Source organism: Mauremys reevesii, linkage group 20 (genome assembly GCF_016161935.1).
Source record: "Mauremys reevesii isolate NIE-2019 linkage group 20, ASM1616193v1, whole genome shotgun sequence".
Classification (NCBI taxonomy): domain Eukaryota; kingdom Metazoa; phylum Chordata; order Testudines; family Geoemydidae; genus Mauremys; species Mauremys reevesii.
This window is the reverse complement of record NC_052642.1, coordinates 215527-240554: the sequence shown is the minus strand read 5'-3', so window position 1 is coordinate 240554 and position 25028 is coordinate 215527. Positions and strand designations below refer to the sequence as shown.

General features: G+C 57.0%; 1 protein-coding gene across 6 annotated transcripts in view; it reads right to left on the bottom strand.

Moving 5' to 3' along the window:
- SEPTIN4 (septin 4) overlaps positions 1 to 25028 on the bottom strand; it is a 95860-nt gene that overhangs the window by 24241 nt on the left and 46591 nt on the right. For all 6 annotated transcript variants that reach the window (XM_039508292.1, XM_039508293.1, XM_039508294.1 and 3 more), the window contains 6 exons: positions 16450 to 16767; positions 15546 to 15639; positions 14940 to 15026; positions 4932 to 5055; positions 2320 to 2454; positions 1612 to 1729 (listed from right to left, as the gene is read on the bottom strand). In XM_039508292.1, the coding sequence (XP_039364226.1) occupies positions 1612 to 1729; positions 2320 to 2454; positions 4932 to 5055; positions 14940 to 15026; positions 15546 to 15639; positions 16450 to 16767 (876 nt within the window). The remainder of the gene's footprint in view (positions 1 to 1611; positions 1730 to 2319; positions 2455 to 4931; positions 5056 to 14939; positions 15027 to 15545; positions 15640 to 16449; positions 16768 to 25028) is intronic.

The window sequence follows — 25028 nt, the reverse complement described above, 5'->3', positions numbered from 1 at the left end:
GGTCCCCGACATGGTACATGGGCCACTTTCTCCCCACGGCCAGTTCTGACCATTGTCTTGTGCCCCAGGGACCCTCTGGCACACAGGGTGTGGCAGCTGCACTCTCTGCAGCCTGGCCTGTACCTCCCTCCCTCTTCTCACCAATCCTCAGACTCCATGAGGCCACAGGGACCAGCTCTTGTCTCTTACATCCTCCATTTCAAAGGGGTTGCACCCTGCTGTCCCTTCCCTTAGTATCCTGTAGGACTCTGCAGCTCCCTCTCTGTCCTGTCCTCTCCCATTCCTGGGATACCGAGGGGGGCACTCGGGTAATCTGGGAGGAACCCTATAGAAATGCCTGTTTAAAACAGGCCTTGGCTACAGTGACAGAGGCGTAGCCAGGTTTTAAGTGTAGGGGGAGCAAACATAAAAAAGGTGCCCTGCCTTGGCTCCCCCTCTGGCCACGCCCCCCTTGGCTCCTCCTCTGGCCACGCCTCCTGACTCCTCCCATTCCCCCCCAGATTAACCCCGGGGCCGGCTCAGGACTCCTGCGGCTTCCCGGGGGTGCGGATGCCCCCCCATCCCCGGGAGAGTCTCTCCTGCCCAGCGCGCTCTGCAGGTGTCCCCCGCCGGGCTGTGCCGCCCGGCCCCACCCGCGGGGTCCCGTCCCCCCCACCCCAGAGTCCCCCCTGTCCAGACAGCACAGCCTGTGCTCCTGCCCTGTGGGCCCGGCCCTGGGGAGCCTCTCACCCGGGCCCCCCAGTGCAAGGCACTGGACCCCCCCCCGCCCACCTTCCGTCCTGAGCCACCGCCTGTCCCCAGCCTGCTCCCGGTGCTCGGCGCGCTCCACACGGGGCTCGCCAGCCAGGCGGCCTTAAAGGCGCAGGGGCCCTTTCGCCTCCCCCGCCCGCCGCATTAGCAAGGGACAGGGAGCGCTTGGCCACCGAGCCCTGAGCCACCGCCGCAGAAGGTGGCTGCGGCGATGTTGGGGCCACGTTGAGCATGGGGCGCGATGGCCGAGGAGCCGGGCCCCTCGCTCCTCCAGCCGTGCCTGCTGCCCCCCCCATGGCTCCTCCGGCCATGCTTCTGCCAGCACCAGCCCGGCAGGCGCCGCTTCCACGCCTGCCGCCCCTCGCCCCATGGCTGCTCTGGCCGTGCTGCCGCCAGCGCCGGCTCCTCCGGCCATGCTGCTGCCAGCGCCGGCCCGGCAGGCGCCGCTTCCACGCCTGCCGCCCCTCGCCCCATGGCTGCTCTGGCCGTGCTGCCGCCAGCGCCGGCCCGGCAGGCGCCGCTTCCACGCCTGCCGCCCCTCGTCCCATGGCTCCTCTGGCCGTGCTGCCGCCAGCACCCGGGGAGTGATGGCGGAGGCTGAGGCGTAGACAGGCTCATTGTACCAGGCCGGTGCCAGACGTGTGCAGGACACCCTGGCTGAGTCCCAGGAAGCACACAGCTGCTGCCCTGGCTGTCAATGGTTAACGGCACTGGTGGGGAATTGTGGCTCCCATTTTCCCAGTACAGATGCAATGCCAGAGTGAAGGACCCTAGTGTCAGCCGGGGCGAGGGCGGGAGGAGCAGTCCATTACTTGGGCTGGGGGGAGGGAGGAATTCAGAGGCAGCCAGGCCTCCTCTCACCTTGCTTTTCTTGCGCTCCACCTCTGAGGGGGTCAGGGTGTCAGCTTTTGCCAGGATGGGCACAATGTTCACCCGCTGATGGAGAGCTCTCATGAATTCCACATCCAGGGGACGAAGGCTGCCAACAGAGAACAGAGTTAGCCCTGTAAATTGGGGCTGGACGGTCTCGTAGCTACAGGACTCTGGCAGTGTGAGCATCTGCCAAGCATTGCCCTGGCAGTGCCAGCTGGGGACTCCACACTGTGCGCTTCCCCAGAGCAGTGCCCTGGCAGTGCCCAGATAGGACTCCGGCAGAGCGCGCATCCCCCTGGCAGTGCCAGCTGGAGACTCCACACTGTGAGCTTCCCCAGAGCAGTGCCCTGGCAGGACTCCAGCAGAGCGCGCATCCCCCTGGCAGTGCCGGCTGGGACTCCACAGTGTGAGCTTCCCCAGAGCAGTGCCCTGGCAGTGACCAGACAGGACTCCGGCAGTGTGAGCATCGTGCAGTCATTGCCTCCCCACTGCCTGCTGAACCCCCTGCAATGCAAGCGTTCCCACAGCAGCCCTCAGTCAAGACTCCTGCAGCAGAGCTGTCAGTGCATCACACTGTGGGCCCACCCAGGGCCAGCACTCATTTACTGAGCAGCAAGTCTAGGACTTGTGGGTAAGGTGGTTTTGAGCATTCTCAGGGAAGGAGGGAGGGATCGGCTGTGGCTGGATTTCCCATACCCATGTCCAAAGGGTGAGATGAAGTAGAGGCAGCAGTGCACGCGGTTGTCCTGGATGTTCTTCCGGTTCAGGCCACTCTCATCCCGGAAATATTGCTCAAATTGCTGATCTATGTAATCAGCCACAGGTTTCCAGCTGGGAAGAGAGGGGACAGGGTGGAGAGAGCCAAGTGAGCCCAGTCCCCGGTGCGCCGGCCAGCATGTGAAAAGAACTCTCTGCACTAGGAAGTGTAAGACCATCAGCATGGAATTAGCCTGCTTCCATTGTCCTGCGGGAGCTGCAGGGAGCTGCTGCGCCTCTCCAGCCGGGAGCCAGATGTGAGAAGCTACGAGCTTCACTAGTGCTGAATCACAGGGATGGCTGCACCAGAACCCAGGCCAGCATCTGATCTCTGACAGTGCAAATGACGGCCGGCAATTGGGAAATTCTCATCCTCCTCTGTCAGCCTCGCATGCTGAATTAACCTCGCAGGCCTGGGGAAATGTCCTTCATCCAGGCCTCAGCTAAGACAACAGAGCATGTGCAAGAGCACATCATAAAGTGCTGAAAATGTAACAGAGCCACTCCTCACCTGACAGCTGTGATGTGCCAAATCAGGTGCTTCTGTACCCCACTAGCACAGTGTGGTTCTGTATCACTCGCTAGTAATTACACCACAGCTAGAGATCTGGGACTCTGCCATTAGACCCATGTTATGCTAGCTGCCTCTTTCGCTCAAGCAGTATAAGCTCATGCTCCCCCGCCCCCCAGCGGTGCCAGATTCAGTGCCTCCGACGACCCACACACGGGCACTGCACTATGAGCACTAGCTCGCAATCTGCTCCCACAGGCAGGAAGACAAACCACAGATCCCACTGCCCCATGTTCTGCTGCTGTCTCACAAACACTTGTGTAGCCCACTGGAGAGGGGCGAGTCGTGTCCTCCTGTACAGGTCAGCCCACAGAGAACAGCAGCTAACATAGAAGAGGTCTGAGCTATGGAACTAAAGATGGTGGGCTCACACCCAGCTGCTAAGCAGGGGAGCAGTAAATACAGACGCGTTAGCTGCTAGTGTGACTTAGCAGGGGTCTAGCCTGGAAGCTGTGCTCTGAGAAGTGAGCGGGGACACCGTACTAACAGTCGTTCTGCTGGTGCAGTTTATTATTTATTGGGTTAATGGGAGCTGGCTGTTTGCGGCGGCCTGAGACCGAGAGCAGTTGTTGGGGTGGGATTTTGCCTGTGTCCAGGGCAGGAGAGCCTGGTCCTGAACTTGATTTAAAAGAGCAACCTCACTCTCCTTCACACCTGTTACAGCTGGTGGAAGGGGAGAGAGGGTGCTGGGTGTCTGTCACCAGTTTGATTCCTGCCCAGTGTAGCTCCCACACATGTCTGAGGGGCTCTACCCCATTTCCAGCTCCCACAGCCCCACTGCATTACACTGAAAGCTCTTCAGGGTAGGGCTGTCTCTGATGTGTGTTCAGACAGAGCATAGCACCACTGGGGCCAAGCCCAGCATATCCCTCTGTGCAGCAGGAAACACAGCTGCCTCCCTGGCATGTGGCAGAGCTGGTCTTGCTATGACTGGCACAGAGGGGGTGGGAAGCAGATCAAACAGAGAAAAAGCCACTAATCTTTTCTGATAAATCTCTGGGTCGCTGGGCCAGTCTCATCATCTGTTGGGGTCTGGGTCAGGATTGTTGGACTTTTAAGGTTTGTCTGATCTGTAGCTGTGTCTGGGGAAAGGCAGTGTTTCCCAGTGGGTAGAGCACTGGACTGGACTGGGACTCTGGAGACCTGGTCCCAGCTCTGCCACTGGCGGGCTCGTGACGTTGGGCAAGTCACTGCCCCGTGCCTCAGTTTCCCCATCTGTAAAATGAGGATAAAGACCCCACCCTCTGGAGTGCTGTTTAAGAGCTAGGTGGCATTATTTCCTTTGGTGCAAACTTAAGCTAGACTTCCTGGCAGAAATGAATCCAGAACAATGGGGTTTGTTACTGGGCGAACCTCACACCACAGGTGGGGTCAGGGCCTGCATGCACACATCCCTAGCCCTGGAGCTCTGGCAGATGTAAGAGCTGGAGCGTGCCAGGCTGGCCTTCCAAAGTCATTTTACTGGCTGAGTCCCTGCATGCATTGTGCAGATAAATCACAGGAGCAACAAACAGCCAGTCCAGAGCAGACATTTACCCCGCAAGGCAGCCTGGGAAGCCAGGAATTCTGGGCCAGCCATGAGCATTGCCACTTTGTTCAGCTCCCTCTCCGGGGTACTGCCAAGCACCGACACCAGGACTGCCCTCCGGGACTGTCCCCTTTGCACCCAATGGCTCAGTTACTACTACTTTTATGTTCCTCTCTCCGGACCGCTGAGCACCAGGCTTCCAGGTCATCAGCAGAAAGCCTGATTTGCACCCCGAGCCTCCTCCCGTCTCTGCTGCCCCACCCCAGGAGGATGTGAGCAGTTCAGTGAGGCAGGGCTGGTTTGTGTGCAGTGGCCTGTGCTCATCTAGTACTTGGTGTCATTTCTGTTCTCTCCTGGGGCCAGACTGCCCAGTGGGCGTGGCTGCCCGGGCTCCTGCTCATCCTGCCGGGTGAACTGCGGAGCCATGGCCCCTTCCTCTCCTGTGGGACGCACCATTCCGTGTTGTTCACGGCGTCGCCGAATCCTGGGGTGTCCACGATGGTCAGGCGCAGTTTGACCCCCTTCTCCTCAATGTCCACCACGTGTTTGGTGATCTCCACCGTCTGAGTAATGCGCTCTGGAACGGCAACAGCAGCAGTCAGTGGGCTGATCCGGCAGGGGCCAGGGGGAGCCGAGCTTGGCTGCACAGGGACGGCGGAGGCCCAGACCAGTTACCCGTGGGGCAGCTGCAGGGCCAGCCTGCGCCAGGTACCGGTGAGCACAGGCGCGGCCTGGGGCGATGAGAGCTGTGCCTTGCCAGCGAGCACTAGCAGGGATTGTCTCAGCTCCACAGCACACAGGGGCAGGGCTTATGGGGGCAGGACCACAGCCTGGCCTCTTCTCAGCTGCTCCCCTTGCTCTCTGGGGCGATCTGTGCCACACGGGTGCTCAGAGGGGACAGCCCTTGTGCTCTCCTGACTGCAGGCCCCTCGACTGGGGGCTGGGGGCAACCTCCTCCCCACGGCACGCCTGTGCCAGGGCACTTGGAGCACTCCTCCGGTGGCAGCGCACGGGGACAGGGAGCTGGGAGCACGCTGGGAGGTAGAGAGAGACAAGTGGAGAAGAGGCAGCTGCAGGGCTCTCCTGAGAGAGAGGACAAGGGGCAGCAGCCCCCGTCGGGGAGCGACTGGGCAGGGCGGCATGAAGGGAGTGATGGGAGGATCAGTCCCCCGGTGATTTTCAGGGGAGTCTGGGCTCTTTACACTCACCAGGGCAAGGCAAGAGGCCGAGGAGCAGCCCCCAGCCATGCCCGAGGCCCCATGCTGCAGTCTGTGCCCACACTGCCCCAGTGCCTTGGAGCGGGAACGTGGTGCAGGGAGGGTTGCAGCCCTGGGGCCCGAGCGAAGGTCCCACTGGCACTGCTTAGAGACAGCAGCTCCTATGGCTGCAGTGTGGGGACAGTGAAGAGGTGGGCACCGCCTCTGTCATGGCCCTGCACCGCAGCAAAGGAGCTGGCCTGCTGTAGACTGACTGTACGTAAACAAATCTGGTTCATCGCCGGAGAGCCCCAAACACATTGCTCAGGGGCCTGGCTGTGGCAGGCGCTTGGCTCCCGTGCAGCTCCCCAGACCTTGAGAAGGGAAGCTCGGTCAGGACCCATCCCAGCCCTGCAGGAGCTGATTCTGGGGGCTGACACGCCAGGAAATGTGTGAGCCTCCCCCCAGCCCCCAGCCCCTGCTCAGCTAATGCAGCGGAGAATGGGCCTGCAGTCATTTCAGCATCTGTGCCCTGTCTGCAATTCTCAGGCTCTGCCATTTAACTCGCCCTTTTCAGAGGTGCTGCGTTCTACGGCTCCAAGCCAAGGCGCCGCGCTGGGCCCACCGGCACCGTGGCACACGTGGGGTGGGGGGAATCATTTGGCAGAGACCTTCACTCTGCCTTTGTCATTGGTTGGGCTACACATGGGCCATCCTGAGTATCACGACGAGGTTTTTTTCTCCTGCTGATAATAGCTCACCTAATAGCTCACCTTAATTAATTACTCTCGTTAGAGTTGGTATGGCAGCACCCATTGTTTCATGTTCTCTGTGTATATCTATATCTTCCTACTGTATTTTCCACTGCATGCATCCCATGAAGTGGGTTTTAGCCCACGAAAACTTCTGCCCAAATAAATGTGTTAGTCTCTAAGGTGCCACAAGGAGTCCTCGTTCTTTTTGCTGATACAGACTAACACAGCTACCACTCTGAAACCTGACACTTTAAGAGCTGATTCAGACAGCCTTAAAGGGGGTGTCCCCAGGCAGGGCTTCAGCCTTCTCCATACAGGACAAGCTCCAACAGGCCAGAGGGGAGCAATGGACCCCAGAGCCAAGCTGTGCATGAGCAGGGAGGAATGGGGACAGTGCACCACCACGCTGTACATAGAGTCCCCTCTGTGCATGGCTGAGGGGTACAATGCTGCCCCCAGTACCAAGGCCCTGACCATGCACACAGGACTCTGCCCTGGCCGCCCGGGGCATCTCTCCTGTTCTTTTGGTGGTTTGATTTCCTGTGGGAAGTTTGTAACCACCCGGACTCCAGTCGTCCCCGAGGAGGGGAGTGTGACGTTGCACTCCATATGCTTTATGACAGTATGTTTATAGACTCATAGACTTTAAGGTCAGAAGGGACCATTATGATCATCTAGTCTGACCTCCTACACAATGCAGGCCACAGAATCTCACCCATCCACTTCTATAACAAACCCCTAACCTATGTCTGAGTTATTGAAGTCCTCAAATTGTGGTTTGAAGACCTCAAGCTGCAGAGAATCCTCCAGCAAATGACCCGTGCCCCATGCTGCAGAGGAAGGAGAAAAACCTCCAGAGCCTCTGCCAATCTGCCCTGGAGGAAAATTCCTTCCCGACCCCAAATATGGCAATAAACCCTGAGCATGTGGGCAAGACTCACCAGCCAGCACCCAGGAAATAATTCTCTGTAGTAACTCAGATCCCATCCCATCACAGACCACTGGGCATACTTACCTGCTGATAATCAAAGATCAATGAATGTAAATATGATGTATCTGGAATATGCTTTATGCAAAAGGTCTTTTGTAAGGTATCATTACAAAGCTTATAATCTACTGAGTGTGTCCATCCTATCTGTATAAATGTATCATTCTTGTATCTGAAGCTAGTATAACTCTGTGGGCCTATTGTAATTATGCAAAGTGGGGGGCATTAATGGTGGTTTAGAATCTTGATGATTCCCATTGACTAGGACAATTGGTTGTAGATGGTTTATTAACCTGCAAGCCTTCCTGTGTACTGTGGGCCAGCCCATGGGTAATGAAGAATGAGGTCTCACAGGATACTGGAATCCATCTTAAATCTGATACTTTTCCATTTAGAAGGAGGGGTGGGAACCAGAGAGACAAAAGATTCCTGCCTTGTGCCAAAGCTATAAAAGGGGGTGGAGCAGGACAAAGGGGGCTTCCAGTCATGAGAAGACCCCTAGTTTCCACCTGAGCTGTCTGCTGGATCTAACAAGGACTGTACGGGGGAAAGGACTGGGCCCAGACAAGGAAGGAATCTAGTCTGTGAAAGAAGCTTATTGGACCATCTCTGAGGGTGAGATATTACCTGCAATCAGTTTCTTAATGTAGGCTTAGACTTGCGTGTTTTTGTTTTACTTTGCTTGGTGACTTTGTTTTGTCTGTTATTACTTGAAACCACATGTGGCAAAGTACCTTCTTCTCCTCAGCAGGCTCAGTCCTTTTTAGGCTTGGAGACACAGGCTTGGGCAAAGCAAATCCTTCCAGGTAGCACAGGGTCTGGCTAACCCTTCCCTCAGTCAGTCCCTTGTGCTGGTTACAGAGCACAGCCTTCCTTGCTGGAAGGGTTCAGAGCCCTGTTGCACCTAACTTGCTGGCAGCTTCCTGCTTCTCTCACTCTCCCCCCTGCTTTCACGCCAGGGAGGGTTTAAAAAGGTCTCCAGCAGTTGGGCCAGCTGAATCTAATTAGTTCCCTGGTAACCCCTGTTCCAGCTGACCCTTATTTCCCCCTGGTTATCTCCCCTCAGTGGATAGGGAGAGGCCTTTTAACCCCCTGGGACTAATTACTACCCCTCAGTCCTGGGTTTTCCACACAACTTAAATCTTACTTTTTATACTTAATAAAATCATTTTTGTTTAATAATTATCCCAGAGTAGGTGATTAATATCTGGGGGAACAAACAGCTGTGCATATCTCTCTATCAGAGAAGAGAAGAGTGAGGGGGATTTGATAGCAGCCTTCAACTACCTGAAGTGGGGTTCCAAAGAGGATGGAGCTCAGCTGTTCTCAGTGGTGGAAGATGACAGAACAAGGAGCAATGGTCTCAAGTTGCAGAGGGGGAGGTCTAGGTTGGATATTAGGAAACACGATTTCACTCAGAGAGTGGTGAAGCACTGGAATGGGTTACCTAGGGAGGTGGTGGAATCTCCATCCTTAGAGGTTTTTAAGGCCTAGCTTGACAAAGCCCTGGCTGGGATGATTTAGTTGGTGTTGGTTCTGCTTTGAGCAGGGGGTTGGACTAGATGAGCTCCTGAGGTCTCTTCCAACCCTAATACTCTATGATCAATGTTATAGAGGACGGCCAATTTATGAGTTTATACTGTATAAGCTTTATACAGAGTAAAACGGATTTATTTGGGGTTTGGATCCCATTGGGAACTGGGTGTCTGGGTGCTGGTGACAGGTGACCCGCTGAGCAGTTTTTGGTTAAAATCTGCAGCTTTGGGGCTGTGGACCAGACCTGGGTCTGTGTTGCAGCAGGCTGGCGTGTTTGGCTGAACAAGGCAGGGTTCTGGAGTCCCAAGCTGGCAGTGAAAATGGGCTCAGAAGTAATTTCAGCACATCAAGTGACAGTCCCAAGGGGGTCGCTGTGACCGAACCCATCACAGGGAGCTTTGAACGGGAGCTGGAATCAGAGGGAGAGCCTGGAATGGGCAGGGAGCATGGCAGTGACACACTGCCTGCAGTTCCTCTACCTGCTGGGTAATAGCCAAGCGGAAGTGACAAAGGGGGCTGCAGTTTGGCTGGATCTCAGGTGTTAGGCCCTCTCCTGAGAGGAACCGGATCAGGCATAGGAGGGGAGAGCTCTCCTGGCCCCTGATCTGCTCCTGGGCTCCAGAAGCGGGAACAAGCCTAATTAGACTTACTCGCTCCATGGTGTCTCTTTCTCTGCCAGTCACAGGGTAACTGCTGAACGCCAGAGCCGATACTAAAAGATACCATAGTATCCTTGCCAGCAAGTTAAAAAGGTATGGATTGGATAAATGGACTATAAGGTGGATAGAAAGCTGGCTAGATCGTTGGGCTCAACGGGTAGTGATCAATGGCTCCACGTCTAGCTGGCAGCCGGTATCAAGCGGAGTGCCCTAAGGGTCGGTCCTGGGGCCGGTTTTGTTCAACATCTTTATTAATGATCTGGATGATGGGATGAATTGCACCCTCAGCAAGTTTGCAGATGACACTAAGCTGGGAGGAGAGGTAGATACGCTGGAGGATAGGATTAGGGTCCAGAGTGAACTAGACAAATTGGAGGATTGGGCCAAAAGAAATCTGATGAGCTTCAACAAGGACAAGTGCAAAGTCCTGCACTTAGGACAGAAGAATCCCATGCACCGCTACTAGCTGAAGACCGACTGGTTAAGCATCAGTTCTGCAGAAAAGGACCTGGGGATTACAGGGGATGAGAAGCTGGATATGAGTCAGCAGTGTGCCCTTGTTGCCAAGAAGGCTAATGGCATTTTGGGCTGTATAAGTAGGGGCATTGCCAGCAGATTGAGGGATGTGATCATTCCCCTCTATTCGGCACTGGTGAGGCCACATTTGGAGTACTGTGTCCAGTTTTGGGCCCCACACTACAGAAACGATGTGGACAAATAGCAGACAGTCCAGTGGAGGGCAACAAAATTTTTTACGGGGTTGGGGCACATGACTTGCAAGGAGAGGCTGAGGGAACTGGGGTTATTTAGTCTGCAAAAGAGAAGAGTGATGGGGGATTTGATAGCAGCCTTCAACTACCTGAAAGGGGGTTCCAAAGAGGATGGAGCTCGGCTGTTCTCAGTGGTGGCAGTGACAGAACAAGGAGCAATGATCTCAAGTTGCAGTGCAGGAAGTATAGGTTGGATATTAGGAAACACTATTTCACTAGGAGGGTGGTGAAGCACTGGAATGGGTTCCGTAGGGAGGTGGTGGAATCTCCTTCCTTAGAGCTTTTTAAGGCCCAGCTTGACAAAGCCCTGGCTGGGATGATTTAGTTGGGGATTGGTCCTGCTTTGAGCAGGGGGTTGGACTAGATGACCTACTGAGGTCTTTTCCAAACCAAATCTTCTATGATTCTATGAATTCCAAACTCACCAGGAATGTTCTCAGCAGGGGTGGCCAGAACGCTATTGATTTGGGGACAACTCAGAAGAGGGAAAGTGGGAACAAACAGAGCCATGGGCAACTGTTGATAGCACTCCCTGTGCAGCACACACCACTGGACTACCGTCACGAAGGGGCCCAGGCACCTCGCCACCTCATTAGGTGTCACTGGCATCCGCAAACCCTCGCTCAGCTGCCACCGAACCCTGCAGGTGCCTACACTCAACGGTGTCCGAGTGCAAGTTCCACACACACTGACACTTCTGCCTCTGGGCGTTGCACTGCAGCCCCCCGGCAGGCCTGCAGCGCCTGAGTCCCAGTGCAAGCCACAAATGGGGCATTCCTCCACTGTACTCTGCTGTGGGGCCCAATCCCACAGGCACACTCACAGCCTGCCCAGCTCCACCCAAAGCAGCCACGAGATGCAGAGGAGCAGGCGTTCCCTGCTACCCGCCAGCCCAGCAGGCTGGGCACTCACCCAGGAGGGGAGACGCACGGTCCTGGTCCCCCGCTCCAATTGCTCTAATTCTGTACCCACCATGGAACAGCTTCACCAGGAGAGACTGAGGAGCCCAGGGCGGCCCCTGGTGAGGGCACTCTCCTGAGAGGTGGCAGATCCCTGTTCACAGGTCGTCTGCTCCAACCACTGGGCAAGAGGTTAGGGGCTCATGGCAAGCAGAGACAGGCGCCGCTCTGCAGCTTGGATTGCATGCCACAGGCCCTAGAACTCTCTCCAGCGACTGGAGGCCCTTTTCCACCCTAGTGTTGGGGGAGGAGGAGGGTGCTGATGCAGGGGTTGGGTCAGACCCAACTCGAGGCCTGAAAACATTTAGGAAGTTTCTGCTTGGGGAGGTTGCTCATTCTCCCCCAGAAGCAGAAGCCCCCACTTTAGGGAAGGCTCTTTCTCAGTCAGTGGGCTCCTGAAAGGGGCACTTTCTGTCTTCAGCCCAGAGACACATGGGGGATTGTGCCAGAAACTAACCATCTGTGACTCTCCGTCCGCTGTGGTTGAGGTGCTGACAAGTGATGGCAGGGCAGCACTGGGGGCTTGGCAGTTAGTCACTCCAACCCAGAGCTTCAGGGGTAGTTAGGACTTTAATTGGACTAAATCAGTGGAAGTTAGAAGCCCAGTTACATTATCTTGGAGGATCTGGGCCTCAGTGACTTCCCCAGCAAACACGTTCCATTATAAATCCAAGGATAGTTTCTCTAACTGCCTCCAGTCCAGCCAGGATCTCGAACCCCAGCTGTACTCTGCATACATCCTACCGTATAACAGGGCGTGAACCCCGTCCGAACCCAGCTGTACTCTGCATACATCCTACCGTATAACAGGGCGTGAACCCCGTCCGAACCCAGCTGCAGAGCTCAGAGCTGGCTGAATTTAGCTCCTGCTCTAGTCCACAAATCGTGTGGGATTAATCCTGATTTTCCATGGAGGCAATCATTACACCCAAATATGTGAGCAAAAATGTTCAGCCTGTGCGTTGTTCAGGCTGTTGTGAATATTTGTTACTCATGGGCTACGATTGGTCATCTGAGCTACCCGATTCTGTTTCTGTTCACTGACTGGACGGCTGAATAATGAACAATCCAGAAGGGCCCATTAGACCATCTAGTCATGTTTCAGACTAAGGTATTTATGAGAATGGATGTGCAAGAGAACACTCATTCAAGCTGAGACCTGTGAAGCTTCCAGCACCCACAGGCATCTCCATTAAACCTGGGGGAAAGTTTGTCTAAATGTTGAAATTCACAAAATTACAAAATAAAAACAGGGAAGTTTGGAATGACGTTTTTGTGATTTCCTTGCCCCCTCCCTTCCGCACCCCAAATGTTTGAATAAGGGGTGAAAATGTTTCAGACTCTGAGGAGATTCTACCCAGCTGCCATGGATAACCAGCGGGCCCAACAAGGGGCTCTGATTCCTCCTCTGGCCATGCCTCCAGGAGAAGGCTTTTCACTAATGGTGCTATTTACATTGCTGTAGTTAAACTGTAGTTAAACAAAGCTCTGTGTGAACACTCTTATTTCCTTTAAAGAGCAGCTATAGCTGTTTGGCTTAAGCCTGTTTCTCAGCGACACAAGTGGCAGGCTGAAGACTTTCTAAACCCCACCCTTTGTAACCCAATCCTTGGGGGACAGTGATCCTGTGGGTCCACCTTTCCTGCCTCTCAGTCCAAGCAACTCGTCTCTCGGGTAGCAGAGGGATGAGGGCAGCTCTGTGTGGCACCCATCGGCTCTGCTCTGTCTGGGACACAGGGACTGCCAGACCAGACCATCTAGCCAGATGCTGAGGAAGGATCCCTGCAGTGGACACTTACGATCAGTGATGGTCATTCAAGTGACACACTTCACTCAGGGGGCTGGGCTTGCTGTCCCCCACCAACAGGACACAGGCCTCGTCCTGCTCATTCGTGGCCGCAGGGAGCCGAGCAGCTGGGAAAGGAGGGGACACCCTTCAATGGATATGCGGGACCGTTATTGGGGCACCACGGCAGCTGGCAATAGCTACAGCTGTTCTATACAAAACCCCTCAGAGACAAAAGCAGTGTTTCATTTGCAGCAGGAAATGGCAACTCCTCTCTGCTCACAGCAAGCGGGCATCAGCACACCAGCTAACTGCAGCGGAGGTGAAAGGAACCGAGCCTTTGAGAAGCCAGACAAGATCCTCACTGCACTAATCAGAGCAGTACGCAGGCCTCCTGCTGGACTTTAGAGCAGATGTGCCTGTGACGGAGTGGGAATGTTCTTGATGTGTTTTTTGAATACTGAGTGGGGAGTATTGACCTGGGAAGGTTGCAGGGGAGTTTTGCTGGGACTGGCTGCATTGGGGAAGGGAGGATACCTGAGCATGTAACATGAGAACCCAGGAGGGGGTTGGGGGCCAGGTAACACCTCTGCCCGGGAAACTGGACAAAGGACCCAAAGGCTGGGGGAGGAGCCGGAGGGAGGCTGAGTGAGAGGCAGGAGGGAGTTTCAGTTTGGAGCTGGCTGGGAAATGGAGAGGGGCCCCGACTGGGCTTGGGCTTCCCAATGGGGCTGTGGCCTCCCTGGGGGCCCCAGAAGGACCTAACTAAAGGCGGTCCTGTTGTCTGTACCGGCAAGACCTGATTTGGACTGTGTTCCTGTCGTCTAAATAAACCTTCTGTGTCACTGGCTGGCTGAGAGTCATGGTGAATCGCAGGAAGCCGGGGGTGCAGGGCCCTGACTCCCCCACACTCCGTGACAGTGCCACCTGCCTAAGGACTAGCACGGTCTGCCTGCACCCAGAGCAGCTGGAGCCACCCCAGGAACTGTGTTAGAGATGATCCCAGTCAGGAAACAGCCACCCACCCACCAGGCCCCTCCTTGAGCTCATCAGCAGGGGCCGTGGAATGGGTCAGCTTGGGCCAGTGGAACCGGCAGGGAGCACAGACGGAGCCGCCAGCCAACTGGACCTGACGGGGATTAGGACACCTGTGGGCCAAACCCTTTGCCCTTGTTGTGCAGGGCTGGGTCTCCTTGTGCCAGCGTGAAAGGGCCAAAGCAAAGCTCCCACTAGCGTCAGTGGGAACCGACCCAGGCCCACAGGTAGGAACTCGACACAATCTCTCCACATAACCACCACCCAGAGGGCCTCAGTCAGAGCTCCCCTCGGGGGTGGGGAGGCTTCTCCCAGAGGGCCCCCAGTCAGAGCTCCCCCTGGTGGGGGGTGTTTTGCCAGAGGGCCCCCAGTCAGACTCACCCCTCCCAGGAAGGTCTCTACAACAGCATCCCACTCCCTCACTGTGTTCTCTGAAGCTCTGTCTAAGGAGCAGACGCTTTCAAGCAGCTCCAGGGTGCTGATTTCCACCAGCCGGGGATCTTGCCCAGTCACCTGTTTCACTTCATTCCTAAGGCCCCGGCATAAGAACGTCCTCAAGAGAGCAGGAAACCCGACCGAAGATCCCTCCCTCTCACCTCAACAGCCCGTCTATGCTGCGTCTCCCAGGCAGGAGCATGGGGCTGGCAGCCTTTCCCGAAAGCTGCCCCCTACCAGGCACTGAGCTCTGGCAAGCCCCACATGTAGTGGGCCTCCCTGCCGATCCCCTGGCTGCTCCCAGCTGGCTGGGACAGAGAAGGTTTTGATCTCTCCTCTTACCTTCTGCACTGAGGAGTTTGCGATCCCTGTACATGTCAGTGAGGAAAAGGCTGTTCACCAGGGTGGATTTCCCCAGGCCAGACTCTCCTGGGGAAGCAGAAAGACAACAGTTCATGGAGGTCAGAAGCAAGGCAAGAGGCCTGGGTTCCTTTGGCCCCTGTTAGGATCCCGGGGCACATGCCAAAGAGACAGGAGCAGGAGCTGCTGCTCCAGTAACAAAGGCACCGCAACCCAGGAAGTGTGACCCCAACCCACAAACCCCGTGGGTCTGCCTCCTCCCCAAAGCAGCAGCAGGGCCATGGCTGGAGCCCAGGCACTCCTAGGGGAGAGGAATGGAAGACACGCATCTCTTCCACTGTGCTCTGCGGCTGAGTTCCCGGGACATGCGAGCTCCTGTACACGGGAGTGTGAATCCACCTGCCCAGCTCCCGCAGTCTACACTGCCGGGGTCTCTTCTTCCTTCCTCCTCTGCCCATTTTCACCCAGCGTGCAGGTCAGCTCTGCTCCTGCAGCAGGAGGCACATTCCCCCACAGCCTGTCCCAGCACACCTGTGCCCGGGGGCCCCTTTGGAGGGCTACTGGGTGAGGCCTCAGGGGTGCCCCTACCTGCCACCATCAGCGTGAAGTCAAACCCCTTCTTCACCGATTTCCGATGGACCTGATTGGGGAGCGTCGCAAACCCCACGTACTCCTTATCGTCCTGCAGGGCAGAGGAGGGGGGCATGTGAATCTGGAGTGCCACCCCCATCTCACTCCCCCCTTGCCCCCGGGGCATACCCGCCGCTGGGATGGAGAGCAGTCAGCCAGCCCCATTCTGCGCCATGGCCCTTGTCACCAAAGCCTAAGCAGGCTAGGGCTCCCTCTGACCTCTGCACTTGGCAGGGATGCTCCGGCTGAAGGAGTCCAGCGCTCACGACGGGCAGGGGAAGAGCCTCCGCTGATGACTACAGAGCCCATCTGCTGGGAGCGAGGCCGTGTCTGAATTCCCCAGCATTGAGGCTTGCCCTGCTCAGGCTGGCCAGCTGTGCACGGGATGCCTGCACCGCTCTCACAGGCCTGAGCAGGCAGACAGCCTCTGAGACCGGGGCAGGCGAGGCCGCCCTCCACAGGGGTGAAGGCCAGCACCTGCATTGCACAGGGTACCCGGCCGCTGCGGCAGTGCACAGCATCGTCCTCACCACCTAGCAAGGAGAGGCCAGGCGGCAGGGACAGGCCTTCCCTTTGCACAGGGACTTGGGACACTTAGGAGCCAATCCTGGCACAAGTCGAGTACCCTCAGCTCCAGGGAAGTCCATGCAAGATCTAGGAGCGCTCGGCCCCTCGCAGGCCCAGGCTGTCAGGCACAATGGATTTAGGAGCCCATGCGGGCCCTAGCCCCGGTGTCCTTGATCCCTGGCGTCTCGCACAGCGAACGGGCAGATCCTTCAGCAGATCAGAGCTGTACAAGCCACCTAGCTCCCTGCCCCCAGTGACCCACAGGCTGGAGCTCCTGCCCTGGGATGCACCGTACCTCAGAAGAGTCGTATGGATCAAGCTTGCCCCATGGGCTCCTAGGCCGCGAGGGGCTCAGTGGTGCCGGAGCTGCGATGTGCTGCTGAAAGTCCAGGGGCCGAGGCCGGGAGAAGGGCCTCAGTTCCTTCTCGTCTAGCAGCTCATCGGCAATGGGCTGGGCTACGCTGGAGAACACGCCGGGATCTACGGGCCCCTGGCCAGGGGCCCTCTTGCCCTCCTCCAGCTCCACTTTCCTAAAGCTCTCGCCTGAAGGGAACTCCTTCAGGAACTGGGCCAGCTCTGCCTCCTCCGAGTCTTCTTTCAGGAAGCGCTTTATCTGCAGAGAAGGGAGAGTGGCAGGGGAGATCGGGGCAGCGGGGCAGAGAGAGGAGGGTGCTGGTTTATGGAGAGTTTGACATGACGGAGCGAGGGCAGGTGGAATGAGCCCACGTGCTCCGCCCACTAGTCCCGTGGCAGGGCTTGTTACCCCCGTTTGCAGGTTACTTTCAGCTCAGGTGGAACTTTACAGGCTGGGAGCTCAGCAGCTGTTGTAGATATCTAGTGCCACCAGCCCCAGCCCCACCCCCTGCCGAATGAGTCGTTAATGCAGGAGTGCAAGGAATCTGCTGTTAATAATCACATGCACCAAGAGGGGGGCTGGGAGAGCATGGGGAAGAGTCAGGAAAGTGGTAGGATCTTCCTCACACCCGATGGGTTCAGGGCTCCCGGAGGTCACGGTGGGGACCCACTGGGGAGGGGTGTGGGGATGGCCCAGGCTGGAGGGACATTCCCATGCACCTCTAGATACAGTTCAGACTCTTACTGCTTGCTCCCCGTGCGTCTCAGCCAGCTCCTCAGCATGCTCTGGGAGGCAGGGGGTGGCCCCTTCCCCAGGGACGGCCTGCTCCACTGCACAGGGCTGGGTCTCTTCCAAGTCTCCAGGAGCAGCCAGGCCCCCCTGACACTCTGCTGCCTGATTGCAGCATGTGAGGGGTGAGACAGTGTGGGGTGGGATGGAGAAAAGGAATCAAAGACAGAAAAGATCAAAGGCAGGGAGAGAAGGCAGCTGGCTGGCGAAACCCCACTGGGGCTCGAGCCAGAACTGCACAGCTCCCTGCGGAGAGCACAGCCGGGCGTGTCTGCGAACCCTGCACGAGCTCTGTACGGGCACTGCCAGAGATCAGTGGAGAGGCTACACTACCGAAGGAGACCGTCAGGGGCCACGAATAACTCTGGGTGCTGGGAACAGCTCGGCACTTGCTGCATTTTCAACACAGCACAACCCGTGCACCTTGCAGCCTCCCCCATGTGCGGCGAGGCGATGGCCGCTGCAGGCGGTGCTAGCCAGCGTCCCCCGCCCCAACTCCTGCTGCCACCTTTTGGCTTCCTCCTATCCTGTCATATGCCTGGATGTGCATGGGGCACGGGGCTCCCATCACATCTGAATGTGCCTCTGTCTGCATGCCTATACACACCTGCAATGGGCTGGTCCATGTGCCCACTGGCTGAGTCTGCCAGTGTCTACGCGTAGGTCTGTATATATGGGCATGTGCATATCATGCAGGTAAGCGTCTGCGCGTGCACTCACAACCCGATAATAAATACCTCCATCGACGCTAATCGTAATTTACAGCTAGGCAAAGTAAGAGAACTGCTGCTTGAGGGAGTATCAGAGTGGATGGAAGAAGATTTACTTGGTATATTTTGACATGGGACGTGGATAATTTGTGTGTTAATTTGTGCTTTAACTTTCTGAATCTCAACATCTGCTGTCATTAAATAATTAGTCTGATCCCCAGAACTTCCTGCAACTGTGAGCATTTAAATATCGAAACAGCTTAAAATTAAACATTGCCATTATCTGCTGCAATTATAAAAAACCAACTGCCCGGCCCAAGAAAGTGATTAGAAACAGAAGCGAAACGGGCTGGCCTCACCCACTGCAGGGTTCTCCAGCTTAGCTTTGTCCCATTTCGCTGAGAAGGCCCAAATAATCCCCCCTCCACCCCGCAAAAAGGCCTTTCAGCTCCCCTGGGAGATGGCTCTGCAGCCTGACCTAGCTCAGTCAGGCTCATATTGGATTGTGTGGCTGCATGTGCGGGGAGCGTGTGGCTCCGTGTGTCTGGCTGTACATATGTGTATCTCCCGTGTTCACGCATTCACCGGCATGTGACAGAGCTGCATTACGGACCGTGAACATCACGGCCAGACCAAGGGTTCGTTCCAGTTTTTGCTCAGTTTGGGGACCACCCACAGACTTTCACAGGGCAGGCCCAGGCTTCTCCCCTGCAGTGGTGAAGCTCCCTCTCCTGTGCTGGGAGGCTGCGACCACAGCTGCTGAGTGGGCTGGGGCAGCTGGCAGTTCCTGCTCACCATTTCAGGCACACTACTCACAGCACAGGGCCCAGGGAGAGCAGCCCGAGGGGCTGGCTCACCTCCTCGCTCCCCGCCTTCCCCAGCAGAGAACAAGTCCTATTTGCAGGCGGGCAGTGATGGAGAGCCTGCTGTCCTGCAATGGGGAGCACTAGGAACAGCAGGCATGGCAGAGTGGCTCAGGAAAGGATTAGGTGCTGCTCTTCCCATCCCTAAATGGCTCCCCGGGGCTTGGAGCCTGGGAGGAAAGGTTAAGCAGGGGCCTGGCCTGCATGCCTGAGGCACCCACAGGTCCCTAAATGCACCTCAGCAGGAGACAGTGCCTGCAAATACCACAGGAGCCAGCCCTACCAGGCTGCAGATGGCGCAGCAAGGAGCAGTTATGTCACTTCCTCCCATTCCCGTGCTAGCAGATTTGCCCTTTGCCCCGGAGAGCACAGGCTGTCGCCGCTGCATGTGAAATCCCCGTGGGACTGGAGAATTGCCTTCCTCCCTCACTGGGTTCCCAGCCCACTGGGTCAGGGGCGGCAGGGGGCACTCCCATTTCATGAGAGTCTTTCTATCCACCATGAAACAGAGAATCACAGAATCTCAGGGTTGGAAGGGACCTCAGGAGGTATCTAGTCCAACCCCCTGCTCAAAGCAGGGCCAACCCCAACTAAATCATCCCAGCCAGGGCTTTCTCAAGCTGGGCCTTAAAAACCTCTAAGGAAGGAGATTCCACCACCTCCCTAGGGAACCCATTCCAGTGCTTTACCAGTGCTACCTTGGCCATGGCCGAGAACAACGGGAGTCCCCTAGGCTGTGGGAAGCCTCTACGGACATGCCCGGGGCCCTCCCCAGCCCTCTGGCATGCTGCACTGCTCAGTCACTGCCCTAACGTCCAGGGCGCCTCCCTCCATCCAATCCACCCCCCGTCCCAGGAGCTTGCTGCTGACACTTCCCCAGCAGGGAGACCGTGCCTGGGCCAGGCCAGGGCATCCTGTTCAGTGACAGCCGAGTGCTAGGCTCTGCACCCACAGTCTGCCCCTGATGGCAGGCTGGGCGCCAGTCTCTACCCAGCCTGGGCATGCAGCTCCCTCTGACACCAGGAGCAGAGAGACAGACAGCTTGGGAGCGGGGAGGAGCTGGCCAGAGAGGAACACAGCACACCCTGAGCTGTCGCAGGTCAGCAGCAGGGGCCGCACTAGGCACCAGCAAAGCAAGCACCTGCTTGGGGCAGCCCATTTGCAGGGGCGGCAGGGATCCAGCATGGGAGCTGAGAACCAACAGGGGGCTCTGGGAGCTGTAGTTCCTTGGTTAGCTCCCTGCCTATAGAGCCAGCCCTGGAGCAGGGAAAGAACTACATTTCCCAGCATTCCCTTGGCCACTACCAACTAAAAAGGAAGGAGGGGGACCTCATGCAGCAGCGTGCTGTGAGTGGAGAGCTGCACTGTGGATGGTAGGGAGACCATATTTTAACATTCAAAAAACAGGACACTCCACGGGGAGGGGGGGAAGCCCCAGCCTGCCACCATCCACTCCCTCCGACTGCCCCCCACAGAAACCCCCCCCATCCAACTCCCCCCCAGCTCCCTGTCCCCTGGTCACCCCCTCCTGCGACCCCTGCCCCTAACTGCCCCCCTAGCACCCCACCCCATACCTGTCCCGACAAACCCCTGGGACTCCCATGCCTATGCAACTGCTGCCTGTCCCCTGACTGCTCCCCGCACCCCTGACCCATCCAACCCCCGCTCCCGGTCCCTTGACTGCGCCCACTCCGGAACCCACTACCCCTTCTCCAACCCCCCAACTCCCTTACCGTGCCACTCCGTGCAGCACCAGACACGCTGCTGCATACCTCCTGACGTGCTCCCCCACGGAGCCCACAGCCCCACCCCCACCCCACCCCCAGCACCTGCCTTCCAGATTTGAACACCTCAAAATTCAGGAGTGCTCAAGCTCAGTTTGGGCAGCTGTTACTTCATTTCTCCCAAATCAAATATACTGATCCACTGTAAGTTGCTGTAGAAAAAGTAGGATAAAATTGAGCAAGAAATGCTTCCCAGTGGTTCTTAGGACTGGAATTGCTATTTTCAACATCCATTGCCTTTTTTTGTTTGTTTGTTTATTTAAAAGGAAGACAGTGATACTGCATTGGCAAATTCCCCATAGAAAGAAAGAGTGGAACAAAAGAATAATAAAGGCACCTCAACTTTTCCTCATTTATGGAGGACAGTCTTATAATAAGAATAGGAGTACTTGTGGCACCTTAGAGACTAACACATTTATTTCAGCAGAAGCTTTCGTGGGCTACAGCTCACTTCTTCGGATACATAGAATGGAACACACAGACAGGAGATATTTATACATACAGAGAACATGAAAAGGTGGAAGTAGCCATGCCAACTGTAAGAGGCCAATCAATTGAGATGAGCTATCAGCAGCAGGAGAAAAAAAAACCTTTGAAGTGATAACTGAGATGACCCATAGAAGGTGTGAGGTAGGGGTCATCTCAATTATCACTTCAAAGGTTTTTGGGTTTTTTTTTTCTCCTGCTGATGAAAGTTCATCTCAATTGATTGGAGACTTCCAGTTGGTATGGCTACTTTCACCTTTTCATGTTCTCTGTATGTATAAATATCTCCTGTCTGTATGTTCCATTCTATGCATCCGAAGAAGTGGGCTGTAGCCCACAAAAGCTCATGCTGAAATAAATTTGTTAGTCTCTAAGGTGCCACAAGTACTCCTGTTCTTTCTGCGGATACAGACTAACACGGCTGCTACTCTGAAACCAGTCTTATAATATGCATCCAGATATCCTCCAATCACACAAGCTGAAAATTGTTCCACTTCACTGCAGTTCTATAACTATATGGGAACCAATCCTGTCTGTGTTCTGTGCACATCCAAAATTCCTGCTGAAAGACCTGCCCTGGGAGCGAGTTACCAGTGACCCAGGGCTGCGGCGGAAGGAGGGTGCAGGTGGGGGGAGAGCCCAGGGCTGGGGCAGCAGGAGGGGTGTGTGTGGGGCAATGGTGGGGCAGAAGGGGGGGCCCAGAGCTGGGGCGGCAGAGGGTGCAGGTGGGGGGGGGAGAGCTCAGGGCTGGGACAGCAGGAGGTATGTGTGGGGGGCAATGGTGGGGGGAAAGAGGGGAGCCCAGAGCTGGGGCAGCAGGGGGTATGAGGGGGGGGGAAGAGCCCTGGGCTGGGGCAGCGGGGGGGTGCGGTGAGGAGCCCAGGGCTGGGTCGGGGGGCAGCCAAAAAATTTTTTTTTGCTTGGGGCGGAAAAAAACCTAGAGCCGGCCCTGGTCAGCAGGCTCATGGCTTCTGACCCAGGAATGGGGTCCTTCTGGCCTCCAGTGACACACTCTCCACAGCCTGTTTACAAGGAATCCCAAGCAAGGAGGGATTCCCTGGAGGGCCACCAACAGAGACCTCTGCAGCACCCAAGAGCCCTCCAAAGCATGCAAGAGCCCCCCCACCCCTCTCTGCTGCCCACGTGAGACGTGAAGGGGGGCCTCAGGCCAGACTGGAAATCCCTCCCGACCTCCACAATACGTGGGAGCTGGGCAGTGGAGACATATAGGTTCTCTCCCCCTCCCAGCCTGGAGGGTCACTTCCTATTGCTCCGTCAGATAGATCATTTTACCAGCCAAGAGCCCAGAGCTGGGCCAGCCGTGGCAGGGCTAGCAGAGCTCAGGCTGGCTGAGCAGGGCAAGGCACAGAGGGGCCAGCCATGCTGAGAGCCGGTGTAGAGCAGCTTGTAAGCAAGACTCAGGTCTGAACCCCACAATCTAGAAGAGACACTCAGCTTAGTTCCCCTGCTTTGGATCCCAGCTCTGGCCAGACAAGTATGAGCCAGAACCATTCCCCCACCCCTCACATGATGAGTTCAGAGATCTCAACCCCCAAACCTGCCGAGTAGCTTTTGCCCCAGCAAAGCCAGTGTGGGTATGAGCTGTCTCTGCCCAAGGAATTCTGCCCAACTGGCTTGGCCCCAAACTGCTGCACCTGTCCTCGGGGGAGGGGGGTCTGCGTACCCCAAACCAACGGAGACACAAACATTTCCCACAGCCCTCCCTGCGCTTGCTCTTTACTGGGATGGGAAGCCCAGTAAATGTGCAGCAGCCTTGTAGGCCGTTTTCCCCAGGTCCCACATGGGATCCCGGCCTGGATGCGTGCAGTTATGCTGGCTGTAACCCCAGGCTCGCCAGCAAGCTCCTCCACACGGCAGCTGTCCTTTCACAGCCTGGTGTTTTTAAGGGCCAGGGAGTGCTCCCAGCTGCCCTTTGGACTCCTGCACTATGAGAGACAATGAGATTGACAGCAGCTGCAGGCAATATGTGACTCAAACAATTAACTGGCTGGGCTGCACCAAACCAAGGTCATGCTGCTTCCCGGGCTCCCCTGCCTTGCTCAGCTGCCTCTCCTGCACCAACTTCCCCGGCAGGGTTCTCAGCACCTCACACCCAACCTGCTGCTCCCATTTCCTCTGCTAAGTCACCTGAACACCTGTCCCCCCTGCCTCCTACAGGCAGCAAGGAGCCATCTCCACAGTGGGCTGCAAGAGGCTGGAATTGGGGTGGCTGTGGGTCCCCTCCCCCAGCAATCTGCCATCTAGAGTAGAGTTTGCTATTACAAATCAATGCTGTTCATTATGTTTGTGGAACTGCAGCATTTCCCCCACCCCCGCTGCCGGCCTCGCTCCCTCTCCACCCTTGTAGAGGTCACCATGCAAGAGGGCAGTGCTTCGCAGCAGCGCACACACACTGCCTCAATGCTCCAGCGCTGCTGCTGTCTGTCCCACAGCCAGGCGAGCAGGTGCTCAGCACAGGAACCCCCACTGCCACGCTGCTGGCTCATGTCCTGGAAGGGTGAGCGAGCAGCCCTGGGCAGCAGGCCAGTCTGTGTCAGGCTGCTGCAGCTCACCATAGCCCATCTGGGCGCTAGCGCTGCCAGCGGGGCTGGGCTCTCTGGACGTCTACACTGCAGTAGAAGACCCATGGCCCAGCCACCGCTGGTCTGGGTCAGCTGAGACAGGCTGGGGCTGCAGAGCTGGAAAACTGGCGGGTAGATGTTTGGGCTTGGGCTGGAGCTGGGCTCTGAGACCCCATGGGGGGCAGGAGTGGAGGGTCCAGCCCAAGCCCAAATGGCTATTGCGAGCCCCCCAGCCCAAGCCTGAGCCAGCTAACCGGGCTCTGGGACTCAGTGCCGGGGGTTACTGCAGGGTAGACGTGCCTTCAGTGGTCACACTCAGCAGCTCTAACCCCTGCTAAGGCTCCCCGGCTGGGTTTCCGGCTGGCCATGAGAACGAGCCCACAACGTAAACCCCCCAGACAGACATGGCAGGTCCCAGCAGGCTGTGCCGAGGGGGCAGACCCTTCCTGAGCGGAGGGAGGGTGCAGCATGGGAGAGGAACAGGGCCAAACCCCTCAAGGTGGGAGTGGGGAGAGAATGCAGGGAGAAGTGTCTCTGCGCACAGCATAGCGAACGTCCTGCACAGAGGACAGCGTTTAGGGCAGCCTGAGCCATGCACACGACACCACCCCCCCCCCCCGGGACGTGGCTGGATACGCTACCTGCAGCTCGCTCTTCGGCGGGGCGCCGGAGGCCATGTCTGACCCTGGGGATGTCCAAGGGCGAAAGAGGATGCGAATGGGGACGCGGTGCTGCCGGGGCTCATTAAGAGGGGCCGGGGATGGCCCTGGCAGAGCTCCGCCCCCCCAGGGAGGCTGAGCCCTATGGCTACGGAGCAGAGCTCAGGGAGCTGCCACTCCAGAGGGGCGCTCACAGTGGCGTGTGCTGGAGATGCCTGCACACGGCTCTGCCATGGCAGTCGCTGGTGCACGGGGAGGGCAGCTGGCCTGTGGCTGCCGGTGCGGCCACCATGGCTCAGCCACACGCTGCCTGGCTCACGGGCAGGAAGACAGGAACTGACAGGAGCAACTTGCCATACAGTAACGCACGTCCAGGGCCTCCCAGCCCTTCCAGGGAGCCACAGACCCTGCCGGGGGCGGGGGGTCTGAACAGAGCCAGGGACAGGGACAGAAGATAGAGAGACCAGGACAGGCAGCCCCAGCCCCAGCCCAGGAGAGGGGGCTTTGGGCTCCTTCGCTTTCACTTGGGGGCAGCTGGCGGCCGTGAGGGGCAGCCCTGCGGGAAGGCTGGAGAAGCGGCAGGGGATGGCGCTGAGCTAACCCGAGGGTGCTGGGAGAGAACAATCTGGCGGAGTCACTGGAGGCC